This window comes from Macaca fascicularis, chromosome 16 (genome assembly GCF_037993035.2).
Source record: "Macaca fascicularis isolate 582-1 chromosome 16, T2T-MFA8v1.1".
NCBI classification, from domain to species: Eukaryota; Metazoa; Chordata; class Mammalia; order Primates; family Cercopithecidae; genus Macaca; species Macaca fascicularis.
In genome coordinates this window covers 7,545,673-7,569,718 of record NC_088390.1, presented here as the reverse complement: position 1 = coordinate 7,569,718, position 24,046 = coordinate 7,545,673, and the positions used below count along the sequence as shown (strand labels likewise).

The 24,046-nt window shown below is 50.7% G+C and overlaps 1 protein-coding gene across 1 annotated transcript in view; it reads right to left on the bottom strand.

Annotated features, from left to right (window-relative positions):
* Positions 1 to 3,033: 3,033 nt before the first annotated feature.
* POLR2A (RNA polymerase II subunit A) overlaps positions 3,034 to 24,046 on the bottom strand; it is a 34,208-nt gene continuing 13,195 nt past the window's right edge. The window contains exons 2-29 of the mRNA XM_045375437.2: positions 23,508 to 23,640; positions 23,240 to 23,376; positions 22,980 to 23,153; positions 22,542 to 22,823; positions 22,054 to 22,215; positions 21,701 to 21,921; positions 21,351 to 21,483; positions 20,424 to 20,548; positions 20,086 to 20,296; positions 18,385 to 18,594; positions 18,125 to 18,293; positions 17,852 to 17,946; positions 17,506 to 17,709; positions 17,112 to 17,334; positions 16,507 to 16,690; positions 15,915 to 16,086; positions 15,716 to 15,821; positions 15,415 to 15,620; positions 9,905 to 10,129; positions 8,888 to 9,134; positions 8,445 to 8,545; positions 6,352 to 6,456; positions 6,082 to 6,264; positions 5,638 to 5,841; positions 5,308 to 5,494; positions 5,060 to 5,173; positions 4,727 to 4,876; positions 3,034 to 4,629 (exon numbers count right to left, since the gene is read on the bottom strand). Of these exons, the coding sequence (XP_045231372.1) occupies positions 3,473 to 4,629; positions 4,727 to 4,876; positions 5,060 to 5,173; positions 5,308 to 5,494; positions 5,638 to 5,841; positions 6,082 to 6,264; positions 6,352 to 6,456; positions 8,445 to 8,545; positions 8,888 to 9,134; positions 9,905 to 10,129; positions 15,415 to 15,620; positions 15,716 to 15,821; positions 15,915 to 16,086; positions 16,507 to 16,690; positions 17,112 to 17,334; positions 17,506 to 17,709; positions 17,852 to 17,946; positions 18,125 to 18,293; positions 18,385 to 18,594; positions 20,086 to 20,296; positions 20,424 to 20,548; positions 21,351 to 21,483; positions 21,701 to 21,921; positions 22,054 to 22,215; positions 22,542 to 22,823; positions 22,980 to 23,153; positions 23,240 to 23,376; positions 23,508 to 23,640 (5,820 nt within the window). The 3' untranslated portion in view covers positions 3,034 to 3,472. The remainder of the gene's footprint in view (positions 4,630 to 4,726; positions 4,877 to 5,059; positions 5,174 to 5,307; positions 5,495 to 5,637; positions 5,842 to 6,081; positions 6,265 to 6,351; positions 6,457 to 8,444; positions 8,546 to 8,887; positions 9,135 to 9,904; positions 10,130 to 15,414; positions 15,621 to 15,715; positions 15,822 to 15,914; positions 16,087 to 16,506; positions 16,691 to 17,111; positions 17,335 to 17,505; positions 17,710 to 17,851; positions 17,947 to 18,124; positions 18,294 to 18,384; positions 18,595 to 20,085; positions 20,297 to 20,423; positions 20,549 to 21,350; positions 21,484 to 21,700; positions 21,922 to 22,053; positions 22,216 to 22,541; positions 22,824 to 22,979; positions 23,154 to 23,239; positions 23,377 to 23,507; positions 23,641 to 24,046) is intronic.

Here is a 24,046-nt window from a genome sequence, read left to right as displayed (position 1 = left end):
GTTCTGCCTACTCAGGAGCCTGAGTGGGAGGATCGCTTGAGCCTGGGAGGTTGAGGCTGCAGTGAGCTGAGATTGCACCACTGCACTCCAGCCTGGGCAACAGAGTGAAAACCTGTCTCAAAAAAATTATATATATATTCTTAGGATGAATGAAAAAATGGAGAGAGGGAGAGAAAGAGAAAAAGAGAAGATACATACATACAGCTGATTCTTATTGTTTGTGGATTTAATATTTGCAAATTCACCTACTTCCTAAAATTTATTTATAACTTTAAAATCAGTATTTGTGGCCATTTGCAGACATGAGCAAACTGGTGAAAAATTTGAGTCACCCAACGCACATGCTCACCACTGAGGATAGACAAGGCTCTGTTGAGAGCTCTACCTTCTAGTTTTCTAGTTTTCTATTTTCTTCTAGTTTTCTATTTTCAATCTACTTAATGACATGTTTTTCATAGTTTTAAAGTTTTTGTTGATGATTTTGCTGATTAAAATGTGCCCCCCAGAACAGGTGCAGTGGCTCACACCTGTAATCCCAGCACTTTGGGAGGCCAAGGTGGGTGGACCACCTGAGGTCAGGAGTTCAAGACCAGCCTGACCAACACGGTGAAACCCTGTCTCTACAAAAAACAAACAAACAAAAAAACAACAACAAAAAAAACGAAATTAGCTGGGTGTGGTGGTGCATGCCTGTAATCCCAGCTAGTCCGGAGGCTGAGGCAGGAGACCTGCTTGAACCCAGGAGGCGGAGGTCACAGTGAGCCAAGATCACGCCATCGCACTCCAGCCTGGGCAACAAAAGTGAAACTCCATCTCAAAAAAAAAAGAATGAGAGAAAAATTTGCAAAGATGATTAAGAGCCTCAAAAATCTGTGGGGGGGAAAATCAAAAAGCCTAGTAGGCATGCTACTGAATTCTCAGAAGGAAAGAATAGGACAGAAAAACATATTTGAAAGAATGTCTAAAAACTTCCCAAATACGCTAAAAGACAATTCTACAGAATCAAAACATCTCAGGGAAACCCAAACAGGATAACTGAGAAAACTATGCCTGGGCACACGGTGATGGTTAATGTTATGCGTCAACTTGACTGAGTTAAGGAACGCCCCGAGAGCTGGAAAAACATTGTTTCTGGGTGTGTCGGTGAGAGTGTTTCTTGAAGAGATCGGCATTTGAATCGGTAGACTGAGTAAGGTTCTCTTGCACCAGTGTAGTTGGGCATTGTCCAATCAAGTGAAGGTTTGGAAAGAACAAAAAGATAAGAGGAAGGGTGAGTCCTCTCCTTGAGTTCAGACATCCAACTTCTCCTGCCTTTGGACCTAGGAGCTCCTGATTCTTGGGTCTTTAGACTCTAGGACTTACACCAGCACCACCACTGCCACTGCCACCACTACCACCACCACCCCACCTCCAGTTCTCAGGCCTTTGGACTCAGACTGAATTACACCACCAGCTTCCTGGTTCTCCAGATTACAGATGGCAGATTGTGAAACTTCTTGGTCCCTGTAATCGTTTGAGCCAATTCCCATGACAAAACCCCTCATTTTTGCTGTGGGGAAGCTCAATAAATAGAAAAAACAAAAACATATGTATATATATAATCACATATAGAAGTAATGTGATTATTAGCACAGAAGAGACATATCTATCTCCCCCAGGGGTTCTGCTGGAGAACTCCAATACACACACCAAAGCCAAACTGTCAAAAACCAAAGAACCAGAGATAAAAAGAAAATCTTGAAAGGATTGAGAGAAAAATAACAGGAAATAATGATCCCAAAGACTGTGAACTTCTCACTAGAAACTGTGAGGGCCGGAAGATAGGACATCTTAAGGACTTCCCTTTCAGAAGCCCCTCTCCCACAAGGGAGAGAGCTGTTCTCCTTTCTCTATCTTTTGAGTACTAAACCTCTGCTCCTAAACCAAAAAAAAAAAAAGGGCTAAAAGAAAAAAATAAACCTGTCACACCAGAAGCCTATCTCCAGCGAACATATTCTTTAGGAATGAAGGCAAAATAGACATTTCCCGACAAAAAGAAAACTAAGATCATTTGTCACCAGCAATGCTGCTCTGTAAGAAATACTAAAAGTTCTTTAGGCGGAAGGGGAATGATGTCACGGGGAACTCACTTTCAGGAATGAGAGCAAAGGCTAAATAGGCCAAGCGCAGCGGCTCACGCCTGTAATCCCAGAACTTTGGGAGGCCGAGGTGGGCGGTTCACCTGAAATCAGGAGTTTGAGACCAGCCTGGCCAACAGGGTGAAATCTCATCTCTATTAAAAATACAAAAAGTAGCTGGGCATGGTGGTGGGCGCCTGTAATCCCAGGTACTTGGGAGGCTGAGGTAGAATTGCTTGAACCTGGGAGGCAGAGGTTGCAGTGAGCCGAGACTGTGCCACTGCACTCCAGCCTGGGTGACAGAGCGAGACTGTCTCAAAAATAAATAAAATAAAAATACCTAAAATAAACCAGAAATGACTTGCAGAGGATGTAGAACATTGATACCCACATTAAGGTGCTAATGAAAGGGGAAAAAATGGCCAGCTAAAACCAACATATTACCCCCAAATCCTTTAACTTCAGCTTCTGTATTACAGCATCTATATCATCTTTTCATTCTTGGTTTGAGGCCGAAATAAAAGTACATTTTTGTTCATTTGTTAGTGACTCAAGAAAAATGTAGGAAAAAAATACAAAAGAAAGTATGCCTCCTAGTGGTGGGATTAAGGGTGATCATTTCTCTCCCTCTGCATTATACGTTTCTACACTTTCCAAATTATTTATGACGATCAGTAAAACAGGTTAAAAAGCTGTTATGGCTAGTATCACCTTAATGCAGGACAAGAGATGCATCTGTTGTGACTACAACAAACTCAGCACAGAGCAGGGGCTGTGCGCGGGCTCAGTGACTGGAAGGTCCCCTCCCGCTAACAGATCAGCAGCAGCCCAGGCAGGAGGCAGGAGGCAGGAAGCAGAAGGCAAGAGGCAGGGCCTGTGGGTCCCCTGAATCCCAATGAAGCACTCCATGGTCACATTTTTGGTCAAAATTAGTAAACTTTATTTAAACTTCAAAAAAATAAAATAACAGACAAAAGGCAGCTTTAGCTTTGTTCTTCTCGAGGATCAGCTGTAACCACTCAGAGCAGGAACTACCCCTAAGTTAAAATGCCCTTTACCCGCCCCCACATCAAGTCACAGGCAAGGAAGGATCTTCAATTTGGGGACAGGCAAGGGGTGGGTGGGGTAGGAATGAGAACACCACTGGGCCAGTGGGTTCTGACAGCATGAGTGGAGAACGAGACAAGAATCTGCATCAGAAACGGGATCCAGAAGTTCACCAAGAGCTCTGCCACAAGGCGTTTATGTACAAGGGAGCTGGGCTGGGGGTGACACCCCACGAGGGAAGCAAGAACTGCACAGCAGCATGGGCAAGCTGCCCTGGACCCTAGCCCGCTGCCGCGCCCCACGAGCCCTCAGTTCTCCTCATCGCTGTCATCCGGGCTGATGGCCGGGCTGGTGAGGCTGTAGGTGGGGCTGGTGGGCGAGTAACCAGGGGAAGTGGGAGAGTAAGTCGAACCTTTGGGAGAGGTGGGCGAGTAGGTGGGGCTGGTGGGTGAGTACTTGGGAGAAGTGGGCGAGTAAGTGGGACTAGTAGGTGAGTACTTGGGAGAGGTTGGGGTGTAGACTGGAGAGGTTGGGGAATAAGTAGGGGATGTTGGGGAGTATTTTGGGGTGGTGGGTGAATAGGTGGGACTGGTAGGAGAGTACTTGGGAGAGGTGGGTGAATATTTGGGACTGGTAGGTGAGTACTTGGGGGAGGTTGGGGTATACTCTGGGGAGCTGGGACTGTAGGAAGGACTGGTTGGGGTGTACTTGGGTGAGGTTGGGCTGTAGCTGGGCGAGCTGGGGCTGTAGCTGGGTGAGCTTGGGGTATAGGTTGGAGACTGTGGTGTGTATCGTGGGCTGGAAGGGGAGTAACTTGGTGAGGTCGGGGAATAACTGGGTGATGTTGGAGAGTAGCTTGGAGAGGTTGGGCTGTAGTTAGGGCTGGTAGGCGTGTAGTTGGGACTAGTAGGTGAATAGCTGGGTGATGTTGGGCTGTAGCTGGGTGACGTTGGGGTATAATTGGGACTGGTTGGAGAATAGTTCGGGCTGGTGGGTGAGTAACTTGGGGAAGTGGGTGAGTAGCTGGGGGAGGTGGGTGAATAGCTTGGAGAGGTTGGTGAGTAGCTGGGGGAAGTGGGAGAATAGCTGGGTGAAGTTGGCGAGTAGCTGGGAGATGTCGGCGAGTAGCTGGGAGATGTCGGCGAGTAGCTGGGAGAGGTGGGCGAGTAGCTAGGGGAAGTGGGCGAGTAGCTGGGAGAGGTGGGTGAGTAGCTGGGAGAGGTGGGTGAGTAGCTGGGAGAGGTGGGTGAGTAGCTGGGAGAGGTGGGCGAGTAGCTGGGAGAGGTCGGTGAGTAGCTGGGTGATGTGGGACTATAGTTGGGACTGGTTGGAGAATATGATGGAGAGGTAGGGGAGTAGGAGGGTGAAGTGGGGGAATAAGAGGGACTCTGGGGTGTGTAGCCCCCAGGAGAGCGGGGCTCATAGGCAGGTGACGTTGGCGAGTAGCTGGGAGACATGGCACCACCTGTGGGGAAACAGCCAACAAAGGAGATGAGTAATGGACAGACTCACCCAGAACTGAGGAGGAAACAAACCTGGCCCGACAGATGGCGACAGCTCACCTGGTGAAGGGATGTAAGGGCTTGAGGGACCCGGGGACCCCGGGGAGCCGGGTGTGGGAGACCAGGCAGGGGAGTAACCTGGGCTGAAGCCACTGGCATCTGATGCAGCACTGGGAGAGAAGCCAGCTGCCCCTGGGGTCATTCCACTCCCTATAGAGTGAGAAAAGCAAGTTAAGGCCAGAGCTGAAGATCAAATGCCCCCAATTCTTCCTGCCCACCTTTCAATAGCCCTCTGCGGCCTTCAAGAGTTCCAACAATGGCTGCTGTTCATGATCCCAGCTCACCCACCTCTGAACCACCTGGAGGGCCCTCTTCCTGGATCAGGTTACTCACCAACACTGGGGGACCAGGCGCCGTAGGCAGGGGTTGCACCCTGGTTCCAAGGCGTCATGGCAGGAGAGATTCCACCCATGGGACTGGGTGCTGAGCCAAAGAACATGCCGGTGGCTGCAAAGAGGCACACAGGAAATCGTGAGGAGCAAGAACAGCAACAACAGACTAGTGACACCCTCCCACCCACGGCCTGCCCCACCGCCTCGCCAATGCAGGCAGGTACTGGGCAGCTAGGGCCTCATACTCACGTCCAGCAGCCCCCAGGCCGGGGATATTGGTGGGGATCTCCATGCCATACTTGCACTTCTCTGCATCAAGCAGTAGGTCAAAGCAGCCAGTGCCGGCTGGAGCCAGCTGGCCCAGCATGATATTCTCAGAGACCCCCTTCATGGGGTCGCTCTCGCCATGTGCGGCTGCTTCCATAAGCACATCCACCTGAACAGAGCAGACAGGCCCCATGAGACCCCACCACACACAGCACCTGGCTGTCCCATCACCACAGCCCAGCCGCCCAAAGTGGGCGCCCTTCTTCCCACACTGCTCCCTCCTTCTGCCCTATTCATAAATTCCACTGTTACCGTTTCCTCAAAGGAACACTTCATGAGTGGTCCTGTGTCCTGGCGGTTGACTCCGTGTCGGGTGATGGCCATCAAATGGCCACGACAGGTCATGGTATCACACAAGAGAGCCAAGTGTCGGTAATTGACATAGGAGCCATCAAACGAGATGACATGGTACAGCTCCCGCTCCAGGGCCTTCCGCACAGCTTCAATGCCCAGCACCTGGCACAGGGGAGGGAAGCAGACGGGAGGGTCAGGACTGAGCAACTCTGCTCTCTTTCCTGCTTCTGCCACCACCCAGATCCAGGGAGGGGGTCAGGAGCCAGGACATCCCACACTCAGAAATGGATTCAGGCAGAAAAAGTCTGAGCCTGAGGAAATCCTGTGAGTGGACAGCACAGAATGAGGGGCCTGAGAGCCAGAGATCCACGAAAGGCCGCTGGGCAGCACACTAGGGCTCACCGTGAAGATCTCCACGATGTCATTGGACGTGGTGCGCACGGGGTCCACATCCTTCTCACTCAGCACCCGCATCAAGCTCACGCCGTCCGTCTCCAGGATCCACTCCTGCAGGGCCTTGAATTCCCCGTCCTCTGTGATGATGATTTTCTTCTTGTTGTCTGTCTGTGGCAAGTGCATGTACACCTGTGGGAAAGACAGCGTGCTCAGGGTGGGCAGGGCGGGGAATCGGGGAGCGGGAGGAGGAAGGCGGTGGCGGAGGGGACGGCTGACCTTGCTGATCTGCTCGATGCCCTGCAGGGTCATATCTGTCAGCATGTTGGACTCAATGCAGCGCAGGAAGACATCATCATCCATCTTATCCACCACCTCTTCCTCCTGCAGCGAGAATGAGGTCAGCACTCGGCATCCTCTGGTCTCTTCCCCGGCTCTCACCTCCAACTACAGCCTCCTTGAGGGCCTAACAAGTCAGTCACCAGGCTCTGCCCCTCACACTTCCAGTGGGACAGTTTTTCTTTTTGAGACGGAATTTCGTTGTTATCAGCCTGGGCTGGAGTGCAATGGCATGATCTCGGCTCACTGCAACCTCTACCCCCCAGGTTCCAGCAACTCTCCAGTGAGACTTTTTATCCTGATTTTACAATATTAAAAGCAGCCTAAGGAAAGGTACCCAAATCCCACCAACCTATCACAACTTCCACTCTGGTGCAGTCCTGCCTAGCGAGAGGCGGGCTCCATCAAAGTGTCATGTCCTCCAACCACTGTACCCAAACACACACCATTCCCTGCTCCAGCACTTAACCGCATGTTCACCTAGGCTGCCGCTGGCATGACAGTGATCTCTTTTAATGGCCATATATTGTATTCCATCAAGACCTATCAATGCTTTTATAACTGTTTTCTGACAGCAGGTTCAGTGTGAGTTCTTCAGTTTTTTTTGTTTTTTTTGAGATGGAGTCTCACTCTTGTTGCCCAGGCTGGAGTGCAATGGCGCCATCTTGCCTCACTGCAACCTCCACCTCCCAGGTTCAAGCGGTTCTCCTGCCTCAGCCTCCCGAGTAACTGAGATTACAGGCATGCACCACCATGCCCGGCTAATTTTGTATTTTCAGTAGAGACGGGGTTTCTCCATGTTGGTCAAGCTGGTGTCCAACTCCTGACCTCAGGTAATCTGCCCGCCTCGGCCTCCCAAAGTGCTGGGATTACAAGTCTGAGCCACCACGCCCGGCCTGAGTTCTTCAGTTTTTATTACTAAAGCATCAGGCACCAACATGTGCTAAACAAATATCGCAGGAGCCATGCCCAGGAGTGAAGTCAGTGATCCAGCCTTTTCATGGGTCTTGTTATGCCTGTCACACGACTTCCCCTAGGACAGAGCAATTCCTACTATGCAACCTGCCCCCAAGTCTGGCCCCTGCCTCAGGGCTGGGGTTTGTATTCCCTAAGCAAAGCAAGCTGCAGGAGGCTCGGGGGAGGAAAGCCAGGGGACAGGGCAACAGGGAGGCACTCCTATCTCCTATTTCAACACCAGCTGTTTTATCTACTCAGCCGGTGCTGTGGGTTTTGAAAATCGTTGCTCAGGGCCGGGGGCGGTGGCTCAAGCCTGTAATCCCAGCACTTTGGGAGGCCGAGATGGGCGGATCACGAGGTCAGGAGATCGAGACCATCCTGGCGAACACGGTGAAACCCCGTCTCTACTAAAAAATACAAAAAACTAGCCGGGCGCGGTGGCGGGCGCCTGTAGTCCCAGCTACTCAGGAGGCTGAGGCAGGAGAATGGCGTGAACCCGGGAGGCGGAGCTTGCAGTGAGTTGAGATCCGGCCACTGCACTCCAGCCTGGGCGGCAGAGCGAGACTCCGTCTCAAAAAAAAAAAAAAAAAAAAAGAAAATCGTTGCTCATCACTATTCCCTATCCCGAAATTAGGTGGGTACGACCCACCCCTCAATGTTTATTGTTTGAGACGGAGTTTCACTCTTGTTGCCCACGTTGGAGTGCAATGGCATGATCTTGGCTCACCGCACCTCCGCCTCCTGGGTTCAAGCCATTCTCCTGCCTCAGTCTCCCGAGTAGCTGGGATTACAGGCACGCACCACCATGGCTGGCTAATTTTGTATTTTTAGTAACACGAGATGGGGTTTCTCCGTGTTGGTCAGGCTGACCTCAGGTGATCCACCCACCTCAGCCTCCCACAGTACTGGGATTACAGGCCCGGGGCCCCGCGCCCAGCCCCCCTCAGTGCTGGGATTACAGGCCTGGCCCCCGCGCCCGGCCCCCCTCAGTGCTGACTGCATCTTTTCTTTGGTCCCTAACATGATTCATGAGTTCTACACATGACACATCAACTTCTTCCTAGATCCCCTATTACCTCCTGCATCTTGTTCTCATCGCTGTTCATGATGCGAATACGGAGCACCAGCTTCTCTGCGTTGTCATCGTTAAAGATGCAGTTCAAGTCATCACCAAAACCTGGTGGGGCGAGGAGCCATGAGAAAGGCTGCAGCTAACAGGACTGGCCCCAGGCACTGTCCATTCGCAGCTCCCTCTGAGCAAGGCTCTTTTGGCTCCCCACTCCTCCTCACAGAAACTTCCTTTTTCATAGAAGCCCTCGGAAAGGGGAAGGGGGAACACTGAGAAGAGAAAGGGAGTGCAGAGGGGACCTGGAGAGTTGGAGGATGCCTTGGATGGGCGGAACTGGTACGTGGACGGAGTGAGGGTGGGTAGCTCTTTAGGGGCTCAAGTGCAGTGAACACGACAGGTGATGGCACAGACAGTGGGGCTCCTGAGCCAGGCCTGCCCTCCTAGGCTTACCAGCATTGATCTTTTCAGCAATCTGCTCCATGGTCAGCTTCCGATCAGTCATGTGCTTCCGATCCAGCTCCACCCGCAACAGCCAGGGGGAGATTCGGGCCACATCAAAGTCAGGCATTTCATAGTAGACATTCACCCACTCTTGGTCCTCTGCCACCACCGTGCTCTGGGGGTTGGGGTCATAGTAGATGGCTGTGTTGGCAGTCACCTTCCTCAACGTTGTATGCTCCAGGCGGCATAGAATATCCTGGGAACAGAGAGAAGTCCATGACACAGAGAACCGAGTAGCTCTAAAGGCTTTTTTTTTTTTTTTTTTGAGACGGAGTATCACTCTGTCCCCTAGGCTGGAGTGCAGTGGCGCGATCTCCACTCACTGCAAGCTCCGCCCCTCTGGGTTCACGCCATTCTCCTGCCTCAGCCTCCTGAGTAGCTGGGACTACAGGCGCCCGCCATCGCGCCCGGCTAATTTTTTGTATTTTTAGTAGAGACGGGGTTTCACTGTGTTAGCCAGGATAGTCTTGATCTCCTGACCTCGTGATCCGCCCGTCTCAGCCTCCCAAAGTGCTGGGATTACAGGCGTGAGCCACCGTGCCCGGCCTCTAAAGGCCTCTTCTAACTCTCCTTATCAAGGGAATCCAAAACCCTTTATTCAACGGGAAGAGTTCTTCTTTTGTTTTTTTTTTTTTGAGATGGAGTCTCGCTCTTGTCCAAGCTGGAGGGCAGTGGCACAATCTCAGCTCACTGCAACCTCTGCCTCCCAGGTTCAAGCGATCCTCCTGCCTCCGCCCCTACTAGTAGCTGGGATTACAGGCACGCGCCACCATGCCCAGCTAATTTTTGTATTTTTAGTAGAGACGGGGTTTCACCATGTTGGCCAGGTTGGTCTTCAACTCCTGACCTCAGGTGATCCACCCGCTTTGGCCTCCCAAAGTGCTGGGATTACAGGCGTGAGCCACCGCGCCCAGTTGAGTTGTTCTTTTCTTCCTGCCAAGAAGCCCAGCACCCCTGGATCCCTACCTTGGCTCTCTCAGCATCTCGAGCAGACTGGCCCAACAAGAAGACGGTAAGTGAAGGGGTCTTTGGCTTCTTGGAAATGTTGATGAGCTCCTTAAGTCGGGGCACACCCAGTGTCACATTCTTGGCAGACACACCAGCATAGTGGAAGGTATTCAAGGTCATCTGGGTGGCAGGTTCTCCAAGGGACTGTGCAGCCAGAGCTCCCACCATTTCCCCAGGATGGGCCTAAGGAAAAGAGGAAAAGCTAGCATCAGACAAAGCCAACGCCTCTCTTTCGGTTAATGAGAGCAGGATGCGGATCCGCATCTGGCTTATCACAGTCAGGGCCAGAACTGTAACCTTAAAGGACATGGGTAGATGAGTTTGGAAAAGGCAGACAAACTCTAAAAGAAAAAAAAAAAACTCCTATTTGATCATCCCCTTCCTCACACAAGAGCTTCCATTTATAGGACACCATTTGGCACCTGGTATGCAGCACATCCAAAGAAAGCTACTATACCATCTGAGATCCAAATTTCTTTCTTTTTTTTTTTTTTCTGAGATGGAATCTCACCCTGTCGCCCAGGATGGAGTGCAATGGCGCAATCTTGGCCCACTGCAACTTCTGCCTCCCTGCAACTTCTGCCTCCCAGGTTCAAGCAATTCTCCTGCCTCAGCCTCCCAAGTAGCTGGTATTACAGGTGTGTGCCACCACACCCAGCTAATATTTTTTTGTATCTTTAGTAGAGACGGGGTTTCACCATGTTGGTCAGGCTGGTCTCAAACTCCCAACCTCAAGTGATCCACCCGCCTCGGCCTCCCAAAGTGCTAGGATTACAGGTGTGGGCCTCTGCACCTGGCCAAGATTCAAACTTCTAAACCTACATTAAAATTACTGGGTAAATATTCATTCTATAACAGCTAAATAGGAAGCTCCCCATATGTGTTATGAGATAGTCACATATGAAATTAAACTGTAATCACACAGCATCTAACTTTTTCAGACTAACTTCTTCCACTAAGTAAATATACATTTAAAGTTCATCACTGGTAGAGACAGGATTTCGTTAATGTTGCCCAGGCTGGTCTCCAACTCCTGGGCTCTGGTGAACCTCCTGCCTTGGCCTCCCAAAGTGTTAAGATTATAGTTACGAGCCACCGCATCTGGCTTATCACTGTCTTTCTGTGGCTTGACAGCTCATTACTTTTTTTTTTTCCTTAGAGTCTCACTGTCACCCAGGCTGAAGTACAGTAGCATGATCTCAGCTCACTAATACAGCCTCAACCTCCTGGCCTCAGGTGATCCTCCCACCTCAGCCTCCCAAGTAGCTGTTATTACAGGGGCACTCCACCACACCCGGCTAAATTTTTTTGTAGATGGGGTTTTGCCATGTGCCCAAGGGTGGTCTTGAACTTCTGGGCTCAAGCAATCTTCCTACCTCAGCCTCCCAAAGAGCTAGGATTACAGACATCAGCCACTGTGCTTGGCTGTTACTTTTTTTTTGAGACGGTCTCCCTCTGTTGCCCAGGCTGGAGTACAGTGATGCAATCTCACTCAGCTCACTGCAACCTCTGCTGCCCAGGTTCAAGTGATCCTCCTGCCTTAACCTCCCAAGTAGCTGGGATAACAAGCGTGTGCCACCACACCTGGCTAATTTTCCTATTTTTGGTAGAGATGAGGTTTCACCATGTTGGGCAGGCTGTTCTGGAACTCCTGACCTCAAGTGATCTGCCTGCCTCGGCCTCCCAAAGTGCTGGGATTACAGGCGTGAGCCACCACGCCCAGCCTGTTCATTACTTTTTATTGCTGAATGATGTTCCCTCGAATGGATATGCGATCTACCACATTTTGCTTATACATTCATCAGTGGACACTTAAGTTGTTTTCACTGCTTAACTACAGTAACACTGATATGAACATTTGTGTATAAATGTTTGCGTGGCCATATGCTTTCTGTTCTCGTGTGTGTGTGTGTGTGTGTATGCTTTCTGTTCTCTTGAGAGTGTGTGTGTGTGTGTGTGTGTGTGTGTGTGTGTGTGTGTGTGTGTAGATCTAGGAATGAAACTGCTGGGCCATATGGTAACTCTATGTTTAACTTCCTAAAGCAGTTGTACCTTTTCTACTAGCAATGTATGAGGATTCTAATTTTTCCACATCATTGTCAACACTTGTTATTATCTGTGTTTGGATTACAGTCACACTAGTGGACATGAAGTGGCACATCGCTCTGGTTTCATGTGCATTATCCCTGATGGCTAATGATGTTGAGGATCTTTTCATGCACTTACTGATCATTTACATAAGTAGTACTCTTCTTCGGGGAAACATGTTTTTAAATTTTATTATTTTTTATATATATATGTATATATATATATATATATATTTTTTGAGACGGAGTCTTGCTCTGTCACCCAGGCTGGAGTGCAGTGGCCGAATCTCAGCTCACTGCAAGCTCCTCCTCCCGGGTTCACGCCATTCTCCTGCCTCAGCCTCCCGAGTAGCTGGGACTACAGGTACCCGCTACTTCGCCCGGCTAGTTTTTTGTATTGTTTAGTAGAGACGGGGTTTCACCGTATTAGCCAGGATGGTCTCGATCTCCTGACCTCATGATCCGCCCGTCTCGGCCTCCCAAAGTGCTGGGATTACAGGCTATTATGTTATTTTTTGAGACAGAGTCTCACTCTGTCGCCCAGGCTGGAGTGCAGTGGCGCGGTCTTGGCTCACTGCAACCTCCGCCTCCCAGGTTCACACCATTCTCCTGCCTCAGCCTCCCGAGTAGCTGGGACTACAGGCACCTGCCACGACGCCCGGCTAATTTTTTGTATTTTTTTTTAGTAGAGACGGGGTTTCACCATGTTAGTCAGGATGGTCTCTTATCTCCTGACCTCATGGATCCACCCCCTTTTGGCCCCCCAAGCTGGGGTTACAGGCATGAGCCACCGTGCCTGGCCTTTTATTATTATTTTTGAGATGGAGTCTCACTCTTGTTGCCCAGGCTGGAGTGCAATGGCACGATCTTGGCTGACTGCAACCTCCACCTCCCGGGTTCAAGTGATTGTCCTGCCTCAGCCTCCCGAGTAACTCGGATTACAGGCATGCGCCACCAAGCCCGGCTAATTTTGTATTTTTAGTAGAGATGGTGTTTCTCCATGTTGGTCAGGCTGGTCTCAAACTCCCGACCTCAGGTGATCCGCCCGCCTCAGCCTCCCAAAGTACTGGGATTATAGGCGTGAGCCACCGCACCCACCCAGGAAACAAGTATTGAAATCCATTGAGACTTTTTATTGACCTGCTATATTGTCCTTTACATATTCTATATGTATGGCCCTTATCAGATGACTTCCAAATATTTTCTCCCATTCTCTGTGTTATCTTTTTACTTTCTTGATAGTGTACTATGAACCATGAAGTTTTATATTTTGATGAAGTCCAATTCATCTATTTTTTCCTTTGGATGCTTATGCTTTTGGTATCATACCTAAGAATTCACTGCCTAAGCCAGTCATGAAGACTTATTCAAGTTTCCTTCTAAGAGTATTTTTATAGTGTCAGCTCTTGAATTTAGGCGTTTTGAGATAGTTTTTGTACATGGTATGAGGTAGGAATCCAACTTCATTCTTCTGCATGTGGGTATCTAGTTGCCCTAGCAGTATTTGCTAACAAGAGTATTCTTACCCCATTTAATTAAATTGGGACTCTTGCAAAAAATCAAGTGACCATAAATGTGAGGGTTTATTTCTGGACTCTCAATTCTACTCTATCAGTCTTTATATGTATCTTTATGATAGAAGCACACTGTCTTGCTTACTGTAGCTTTGTAGTAAGTTTTGAAATCAGGGAATGTGAGTTGTCCAACTTTTGTTACTTTTAAATATTGTCTTGGCTATACTATATCCTTTGCATTTCCATATGAATTTTAACATCAAGTTATAAATGTCTGTGAAAAAAACCAGTTGGAATTTTGATAGGGATTATATTGGATCTATACAGCTCACTTTGGGAAGTAGTGCTATTCAACAATATTAAGTCTTCCAATCCATGAACACGAGAGGTCTTTCATTTAGGGGTTTAAAAAAAAAAAAAAAAAAAAAAAACAAAAACAGAGTCTCACTCTTGTTGCCCAGGCTAGAGTACAATGGCGCAATCTCGGGTCACTGCAACCTCCACCCCCAGGTTCAGGTGATTCTCCTGTCTCACCTCCCGAGCAGCTGGGATTACAGGCATATGCCACCACACCCAGCTAATTTTGTATTTTTAGTAAAGGTGGGGTTTCTTCCTGTTGGTCAGGCTGTTCTCGAACTCCTGACCTCAGGTGATCTGCCCACCTCAGTCTCCCAAAGTGCTGGGATTACAGGAGTAGGCCACAGCACCCAGCTTCATTTAGGTCTTTTTAAATTTCTTTCAGCCATGTTCTATGGTGTTCCCTAATACATTTTTAATTATTTAATTTATAAAAATTGACTTACAGTAAACAGGTTCAGAGGTACACCTATGACAGTGCTTTATCCTATTATCCTATAAAATCCTTAAAGCCAGTGAAAGCATATTCCACTATCTATAAATCTTTTTTTCTATTTACTCCTTTTTTTTTTTTTGAGACAGAGTCTCGCTCTCTTGCCCAGGCTGGAGTGCAAAGGTGTAATCTCGGCTCACCGCAACCTCCGCCTCCCGGGTTCAAGCGATTCTCCTGCTTCAGCCTCCCAAGTAGCTGGGATTACAGGCGCGCACCACCACACCTGGCTAATTTTTGTATTTCACCATGTTGGTTAGGCTGGTCTAGAACTCCTGACCCACCCACCCACCTCGGCCTCCCAAAGTGCTGGGATTATGGGCGTAAGCCATTACACCCAGCCCTAATTCCCTATCTTTATCTAAATTAGACTCTGCACACAGCAGGGAGTGCAGGGAAGAAGAAGAAAAAAAGAATTCTATGTCATATCCTAGTCATGCCACTTACTTCCTATATGACCATCATACAATCCAGTCTCTCTCTCCAAGCCTGAGTTTTTTTGTTTTTTTTTTTTGACGGAGTCTCGCTTTGTCACCAGGATGGAGTGCAGTGGCATGATCTCAGCTCACTGCAACCTCCGCCTCCAAGGGTTCAAGTGATTCTCCTGCCTCAGCCTCCAGAGAGTAGCTGGGACTACAGGCGCACGCCACCACACCCAGCTAATTTTTGTATTTTTAGTAGAGACGGGGTTTCACCATGTTGGCCAGGATGGTCTCCATCTCTTGACTTTGTGATCCGACTGCCTCGGCCTCCCAAAGTGCTGGGATTACAGGCATGGGCCACTGCGCCCAGCCCAAACCTCAGTTTTTCTCTGCAACGTGGGACTAACAAACCCTCCCACGCTAGGAGTGTTTTAAAGCCATGATGGTACAAAGGGATAATGGCCCAAACACAGGACTTGGTAAGGTACACAGTAGTCTCTCCATGAATGACAACTATTATTAGGTGATTGTGGACAGAAGTGGGCTCTTCTCGGAAACCACAGAAGTCAACAGGTAAAAGGAGGAAAACAACACTCACAATAGCTTGGTTGAACTTGGACTCAATCTCCCCAAGCAGCCAGTCGAAGGCCTCCCCACTGAGCCGAAACTCCTCCGCCATGCGGCGGGAACACAACGTGGACCGCAGGTGGATGTTGAAGAGCAGCGTGGCATTTTCCTGGGCCTGCCGACTTAGTGGGTCATCCCCATTCACAATCACCAGCTTCTTGCTCAATTCCTTGACTCCTGGGGACCAATTAGAGGTGAGGAGATCATCAGACCAGGGCCCAGCAGTCTCCTATCCCCTAGCCTGGCTGGGAGACCCCTAAGCAGGTACTCACCCTCCACCACTTTGATGGGGTGCAGGTCGGAGGGAAGGCGTGGGTTGATGTGGAAGATTTTCTGAGCGTTCCAGATCATCCGCAGCAGGTTACAGGGGAGGACAACCTGAGGGAGGAGGATATGGAGGGAGGGTTGTGTCTGGGGACAGCCATCCAGAGAGGCACATCTCTAGTGTTAGCACTTCCCAGCCACACACACCTTGCTGTCTCCAGTTGGGAAGATGACCCTGAGCACCTCCCGATCCTCCCGCATCCGCTCAAATTCCCGCTCCAACTCGTTCTGTATGTGTGCGTTGCTCAGCACGTCCTTCACCAGGTCCTCCTGCAGAGTGCGCCGCAGGGCCCTCTCATTGGTATAATCAAAGCGGAACCTGGAAGTGGAAGGGGTAGCCAGTGGGCAGGTAGGCTCTGGGACCTTGGTCCCCACAAAATGCGCTCTAAGGTTCCCAAACGTGCACAGCCGACCAGGTACAGTGGTTTGGAGGCAAGAATCTTGGACAGAGAAAAATTCAGGCCCAAGGACTGCCAGTGGGACCTGAGTACAGGCCCACCCCTCTGCATCTGCTTTATAATATCAGCAGGGACAAAATGGGGACTGATCTTAAATCCACCTCCATCCACCTCCTCCCCCGTGTCACACAGCTGTTTCAGATAGGTGGGAAAAGGACGTTGAAAGGTAAGCTCTAGTGCAAGACACATACCAGGCTATCTCTCTGGAATAGGTATAGGAATCCTACTACTCAGGCCCTGAGCCCCAGGGGCGAGAACCACCCGCCTGCCCGCCTCCTCACTTCTTCTCAAAAGCCTTGTTGGAAGGTTTCAGCGTAGCCAGGTTCTGGAACTCAACGCTCTCGCCTGCCAGGCCGTCTTCGCCGTAGCGCAGCTGCACCACCTGGTTGATGGAGTTCCTCACAGTCGCGTCGTACTTCACCATCACTGACTCCATGGACTTGATCAGTCGCCGCTGGATGTATCCTGGAGGGAAGTAATCAGTTGTAGGACCCAAGGCAAAAAGGGGATGACAAAGCCCAAAGACCCAGGCTGGGGCCGTAACCTAACTGACTCTCAAAAGAGTCAGCTAGTATTCCCTTTGTCTAGGACCTTTGAATGAAAACTCAGTGTCTACCACTAGATGGACAAAAAGCCCAGCAGGCACCACCCCAATGGGACAGGCCAGCAGAGCCCTGGAAAGCTCTATCCCTGCACTGCGGAATGCTGCACAGCAATCCAAACAAGGGTGTTTGCCTACTCTTGAGTCTCTATTCTTTCCACAAGGGCCAGAATTATACCCTGGGAATAGGAGCCTGAGCATTTCCACTCCCCACCTGTCAGGGGTTTCTCAGCCTGCAGCAGTCCCTGGTAACAGCCCAAGGAAGACCCCTAAGGAAAGCCTCACCAGTCTCAGCAGTCTTGACAGCCGTGTCAATGAGCCCCTCACGACCCCCCATGGCGTGGAAAAAGAACTCGGTGGGGGTGAGGCCGGCTAGGTAGGAGTTCTCCACAAAGCCACGGCTCTCGGGCCCGTAGTCATCCTTGATGAAGTGAGGCAGAGTCCGGTGCTTGAAGCCAAATGGAATCCGTTTGCCCTCCACGTTCTGCTGCCCGACGACAGCAATGACCTGGGAAACAGAAAGGTGGGGTGTACTGAATTCCCTCTGCCTTAAGAATAACAGTTCCCAAGATTTCTTCCCAACTCCCATGATCCTCCTGACCCTAATACATGCAAACACCTTCCTTCCTCCTCCCAAACTTCAGTGTGGCCCCGTATGTGGAAAGACAAGGCTCCTCACCTGGGAGATGTTAATCTTGGAACCTTTAGCTCCAGACACGACCATAGACTTGAAGTTGTTGTATTCAGACAGGGATTTCTGAGCAGAGGAGCCAGTCTTGTCTCGGGCATCATTAAGAATGCGGTTCACCTGATTCTCAAAGGTCTGCCGCAGAGTGTTCCCTGGGGTGGGCTCCAGCTCGTTGTTGTGTGCCTTCTCGATGACCTGGAGGCAGAGCTCTTGGTGAGACATCAATCCCTACTCCCCGCCCCTTCCCTCTAACTTTACACTCCCTTTGCTCTTGATGATGCTAACTTCAAAGTCCCTGGAAACCCCTTATTCCATCTCTGGTGGCCTTCCCTCTCACCTCTATTACATCCTGCTTGGCCTTCTTAATAGTGTTCTGAATGTCCTGGTAAGTCTTAGAATCAGCAATGGAGTCCCCAATGCCAATGGTATGACCTAGAGACAGGGAAAGGCATCAGCAAACCCCTTTGGACCTCTAAGAAACATGGAATGGAATTATAGCCAACAGTAGAAGCAGGGGGCACCAAATCCAAGGAGGAAAGAAAGGGATGGAAGGACAGTAAGAAGTTAGAGAATTCACAGAAAGGTCCTGGTACCACGCCTCCATGCTCACCCTCGATGAGGAGCCAGTTGTTAATGACGGTCTGAATGTTGGAGTAGAAGAGGCGAGTGATGTCATGGCCCATCTCTAGGTAGGATATGTGGACCAGGGAACCAGCTGACGTGCCCAGAGACTTCTTACACAGGATGCCCATGATCAGCTCCCCGTTCTCCACCACCACCTAAGGACAAAGCACCCACTCAGGTCCCCCGCTCTGGTGCTGGCTCCTATGTCCAGATTCTGTCCCCACATAACCACAAGCCAGGCCCTACCTTAGTGTCCCCAGGAGAGATGTGCTTGTAAGGGCCACTGTCTTCATCATCGGGGTGGGTGCTGTGGGTACGGATACAATTGATGTGACCAGGTATGATGAGGGAGAAGATCTGCTTGCCTGTCCACAGGGGCCGGGGCTTCAGGATGGCCGGCTGCGGCACCTTCCCGTCCCACGTTGACAGGAACATCAGGAGGTTCATCACTTCACCCTGTGAGACAAAGTAACGTAGACAGGAAGTCAGACTGCAGGCCCCACATCTCAGGGATGAGAGAGAAATGTTGGGGAGGTTTCCCTGCCCAAGGGAGAAAGCCAGATTTTAGAGGCAAAGATGACAGGAGAAGTTTTTTCCAAACTTTTATTTTTGAGACAGGGTCTTGCGCTGTTACCCAGGCTGGAGGGCAATGGTGCGATCAGGGCTCACTGCAACCTCCGCCTCCTGGGGTCACGCAATTCTCCTGCCACAGCCTCTCAAGTAGCTGGGGTTACAGGCACCTGCCACCACGTCTGGCTAATTTTTGTATTGTTGGTAGAGATGGGGTTTCTCCATGTTGGTCAGGGCTGTCTCCAACCTCTGGCCTCAAATGATGTGCCTTGCCTTGGCCTCCCAAAGTGCTAGAATTACAAGTGTGAGTCACCATGCCCAGTCGCAAAAACTTTTAGTTAAAAATTCGTTGTAATAGCGAAATTTTTGTTTTTGTTCTTTAATAAGCATAAATTTATTTTAATAATTAGAAAATAAGTGAAGGTTAAAATACAAAAATAAAATTTTAACCAGGTCCTACTTATTTTTCTGTTTACCTTTCCTTTACAGACAATACCAGGTATTACATGAAATTTTAAGGAATTAGCCGGGCGCAGTGGCTCACGCCCGTAATCCCAGCACTTTGGGAGGCCGAGGCAGGCAGATCACGATGTCAGGAGATCGAGACCATCCTGGCTAACACGGTGAAACACCGTCTCCACTAAAAAATACAGAAAATTAGCCGGGCGTGGTGGCAAGCACCTGTAGTCCCAGCTACTCAGGAGGCTGAGGCAGGAGAATGGCAGGAACCCAGGAGATGGAGCCTGCAGTGAGCTGAGAACGCGCCACTGCACTCCAGCCTGGGCAACAGAGCAAGACTGTCTCAACAAAAAAAAAAAAAAGAAAAAAAAGAAAGAAATTTTAAGGAATTAGCCGGGCGCGGTGGCTCAAGCCTGTAATCCCAGCACTTTGGGAGGCCGAGACGGGCGGATCACGACGTCAGGAGATCGAGACCATCCTGGCTAACACGGTGAAACCCCGTCTCTACTAAAAAATACAAAAAACTAGCCGGGCGCGGTGGCGGGCGCCTGTAGTCCCAACTACTGGGAGGCTGAGGCAGGAGAATGGCGTGAACCCGGGAGGCGGAGCGTGCAGTGAGCTGAGATCCGGCCACTGCACTCCAGCCTGGGCGGCAGAGCGAGACTCCGTCTCAAAAAAAAAAAAAAAAAAAAAAAAAAAAAAAAAAATTTTAAGGAATTAAATGAGGAATTAATGCCTTACACCTTTCTGGCCTCTGAGTTTTCCTAACCCCCTTTTGGTTCGCCCACCAGAAAAGGCAATCTCACAGACCACTGCTGGGTAAGTCAGGAAAAAACACACAGCTCTTCCTCCCAGCCTCCACCTTGCATCCAGGAGCCCCACCGCCCACGTGAGCCAGGTTTCCATTTGGACACACACCCGCTCCAGGAAGACGTCTCTCTTGGTGAATTTGCGCACTGCTGTGAGTGTGTCCTGCACGATACCCATGACAGGCCGGTTGCTCTGGGGGGTGACAATCATGCGAGGAACCATGGCCAGCTCCTGGATCTCTGCCCGCGTCTCCAGAGACTGCGGCAGGTGCAAGTTCATCTCATCCCCATCAAAGTCTGCATTGTATGGAGTTGTCACACTACAGTGAAAGAGAAAAGTCAGGGTTGGGAAGATGTCTGCAGCGAAACCTCGAGGAGCCACCTGGCCTGGCACCCGCCACTGGCCTCCCCCCAGTTCCAACCTGCTTCCCTCAGCCAGGGACTGACCTCAGATTCAAGCGAAAGGTAGACCAGGGGAGGATGCGGACCCGATGCCCCATCATGGACATTTTGTGCAGAGTTGGCTGCCGGTTGAAGATAACAATGTCCCCATCACACATGTGCCGTTCCACCTAGGGAGGTGAGGTAAGGAAAAGGTCTCAGTGAAGGAGGTATCTAAGAATGAAAGGACAATGGACCTAAAATCCTTTGCAGGTCGGGCGCGGTGGCTCACGCCTATAATCCAAGCACTCTGGGAAGCTGAGGCGGGCACGTCATTTGTTTGAGACCAGCCTGGTCAACACGGTGACACCCCGTCTCCACTAAAAATACAAAAATTAGCTGGGCGTGGTGGCGCGTGCCTGTAATCCCAGTTACTCGGGAGGCTGGGGCAGGAGAATCGCTTGAGCCTGGGAGGTGGAGGTTGCAGTGAGCCAAGATCATAGCACTGCACTCTGCACTCCAACCTGGGTGATAGAGCAATACTGTCTTCTTCTTAAATAAATAAAGTCCTTTGCAAACTGAGAGATGATACCACGGTGCTAATTCACTTGAAACACTTAATAACACTCCTCTGGACAAGGCCCTGGGCCAAACACCAGGTTATCAGGGATGAATGATACACAGCATCCATCAATCTCAAGGAACTCAGTCGGGGAAAAAAAAGAGACATTTCGAACATAAAGCCTTCTGCACTGCTGCTCCACAGATCCCTCTTCCTTGCCATGTGCATGCTGCCCCTGGGTTTATGCCACCCCCACCCTGAATGCCAGAGGCCAGCAGCTCCCTGTACACCTAGGCAGCAGTAGCCTTTAACAAGACAGTCAAGTCTGGATCCCAATGAACAAGACAGACTCAGATGGCCTATCCCAGCCTGCCCCATTTCAGAAAGCTTTCTGTTCAGGTGGCTGAGAGAGGCCCTGGCCTGCTACGTGCCTTATAGCCGGTCTGCAGGTGAAGGTCACTGGGCTTGGGGTGGAAACGCAAGTCAATGCGATCGCCATTGTCTCGGATGATGTACTTGGCCCCCGGGTACTGGCTGTTCCCCCTGCGCACTAGTTCTTGAAGTCTAGGAAGGTAAGAGGTGCAATGAACTCAATGCTTCCTAAAAAGCCCCTGCAGCCACCCTCACCCCAGAGCCCTGAGTGGAAGTTAAACTTCAGAACTTCAACTCCTCCTCGCTCCAAGCCCACACCCAAGGTAGGATGAGCAGACTCTCGAAGCCTTGCCACTGAGGCCATGTCTTCCCTAGCCATTCTGGGAAGGGCTTTCCAACGGAGACACACCTGTCAATGTTGAAAGGGGTGACAATCTCCGCAAAGGTCATATTGGCGGCAATGGAGCGGGGCACGCCGACCTGGTCAATGGAGAGGTTGGGGTCGGGGGTGATGACAGTGCGGGCCGAGAAGTCCACTCGTTTGCCCATCAGGTTCCCTCGCACCCGGCCTTCCTTGCCCTTCAACCGCTGTTTCAAGGACTTGAGGGGACGCCCAGACTTCTGCATGGCCTGTGAGGAAAAAACACAGGGTGGGGGCAACCCAGAAAGTCAGCACTGGGCCCTCTTCCAGAGCTCTGAGGCCTCATGCTAGCCCCCACCCTGGCTCCAATCCACAGAGGGGTGGGGAGCATGCTGACTCACACGGGGCAAGCCAGGCAGCTCATTGTCCACCATGGTGGCCACATGGAACTGGAGGAGCTTCACATCCTCTGCGATGACATGGGCCGCTGCGCCGTTCTGCTCATTGCGCCGCAGCTGATTGTTGATCTTCACAATGTCAGCCAGTTTGTGAGTCAGGTCATCCTGAGGCAGGAAGTCAGAATCATCATGGTCCAGCCACCACTGCCAGCGCTTGGCAGGCACGTGCCAGGCACACAGCACAGCTCTCATCCTCATACGCCCCAGGAGGCAGGACTGCCCACTATCATTTATAGACTCAGAAACACCTTTGTGGCCTTTAACCACGTGAAGGGACTCATTAAAGGCCATACAGCTAGTAAGTGGCAGGGGATTTTCAAACCCAGGTCCATCCATCCATCCCCCAGGCACACCCCAGCCTCACCTACAGCGCTTCCTCCCTTTAGACACCTCACCCTCCAGCTAACAGGCAGAGCCCTGGAGCCACTGACCTGGTTACGAGCAGAGCCCTGCATCACAACAGCAGGCCGCACGGAGAGTGGGGGCACAGGCAGCACTGTGACAATCATCCACTCTGGTCGTGCATAGCGGGGCTCCATGCCCAGCACAAAACACTCCTCATCTGAGATGCGTTTGAAGATCTCATGCACTCGCTCTGGACTCAGCAGGATCTTCTTCTCCTGAGAGTCCTCATTAACATGCTTCCATTCCGCATACAGCTCTAGGCCGGAACGCCGGATCCTGGGCTGGTACCGCCCACAGCCACCATGGCCCTTCCGAGGAAAGACAGGGACCATCAGAGTCCAGAGCTTGGGTCATTTCCCTCCACACCAGGCCAACCCCTCCTGTTCCGCCGCGTCCTTCCCTTCGTTTCCTCCCTCCAGGCCTCTGACCCCTCCTTCCCAAAAGTCTCTGCCAGTCCCAGTCACCTTTTCTTTGGTCAGATCCTCGTCACCCTCAGGTTGTTCCACACCAAACTTGTTATCCATCTCCTCCCCACCCTCGCAGATGTTTTTGCCCTTGCAAAGGTCGTAGACATGTGTGAGCCGCTTCTTGGGCTGTCCCTTGGACTTAGACAGGATGTCCTTGATCTTTGGGTTGTTCTGGGGACAGGGCAGAGCAGGGTCAGTTGAAGCTGTCCCCCTACCAAGCACCCCCCCACCCAGACCAGAGCCTGTTCCCCACTCACAGAGTCCACAAGCAGTTTGGAGCAGAAGAAGCAGACACAGCGCAAAACCTTCATCGTCTTCACCAGGAAGCCCACGTGAAACACAGGCTTGGCCAGTTCAATGTGGCCAAAGTGGCCAGGACACTCTGTCATGTTTCCTGTGGGACATACACCCAGTGCTTTCCTCCCAGCTCCCACTCATCTCAGAGGCCTCCAGGTGTTGACCCTAGTTTTCTTTGAGGACCCAACCCACCTCCCTTTGGGATCCCACCCAGTCCCCAGCACTGACCTGCGCATGTCTGGCAGCGGCCAGTCCGCTCAATCACCCCCTGCCTCGGGTCCATCAGCCCCCCAAGCTTGGGGCGGCCTCCCTCAGTCGTCTCTGGGTATTTGATGCCACCCTCCGTCACAGACATTCGCTTCTGCAAACAAAGAAAGGCCAACAACTGAAGAGCGTTCCTAGTTTCTAGCCTTTGTGGCTGGGGAGCTCTGGACTAAGGTCTGGGAAAACCTTGAACTACTTACAGAAGAACTAAGTTCAGCCTGGAGTGAGGGGAATGGGGGATTGGTGTGTATACACTTCTGAAAAGGCCAAAGTTGAATATTCCAAGTCAGAGGCTTATTCTAGTCACTGAGGCGGGAAAAGCACTCACACTGGATAATGGTCGACCCAGGGTTCCATACAAATCACCTGCCACTAGGACATGAACCCCAGACTTCAATCTGGGTTGAATTCTAGGTCTCTGACATTCACAGGATTTAGCCACAAAAAGAAATAAAAGTTGTTTCAGGAAAAACAAAAAAACAAAACAATGCTTTATTTGTTCC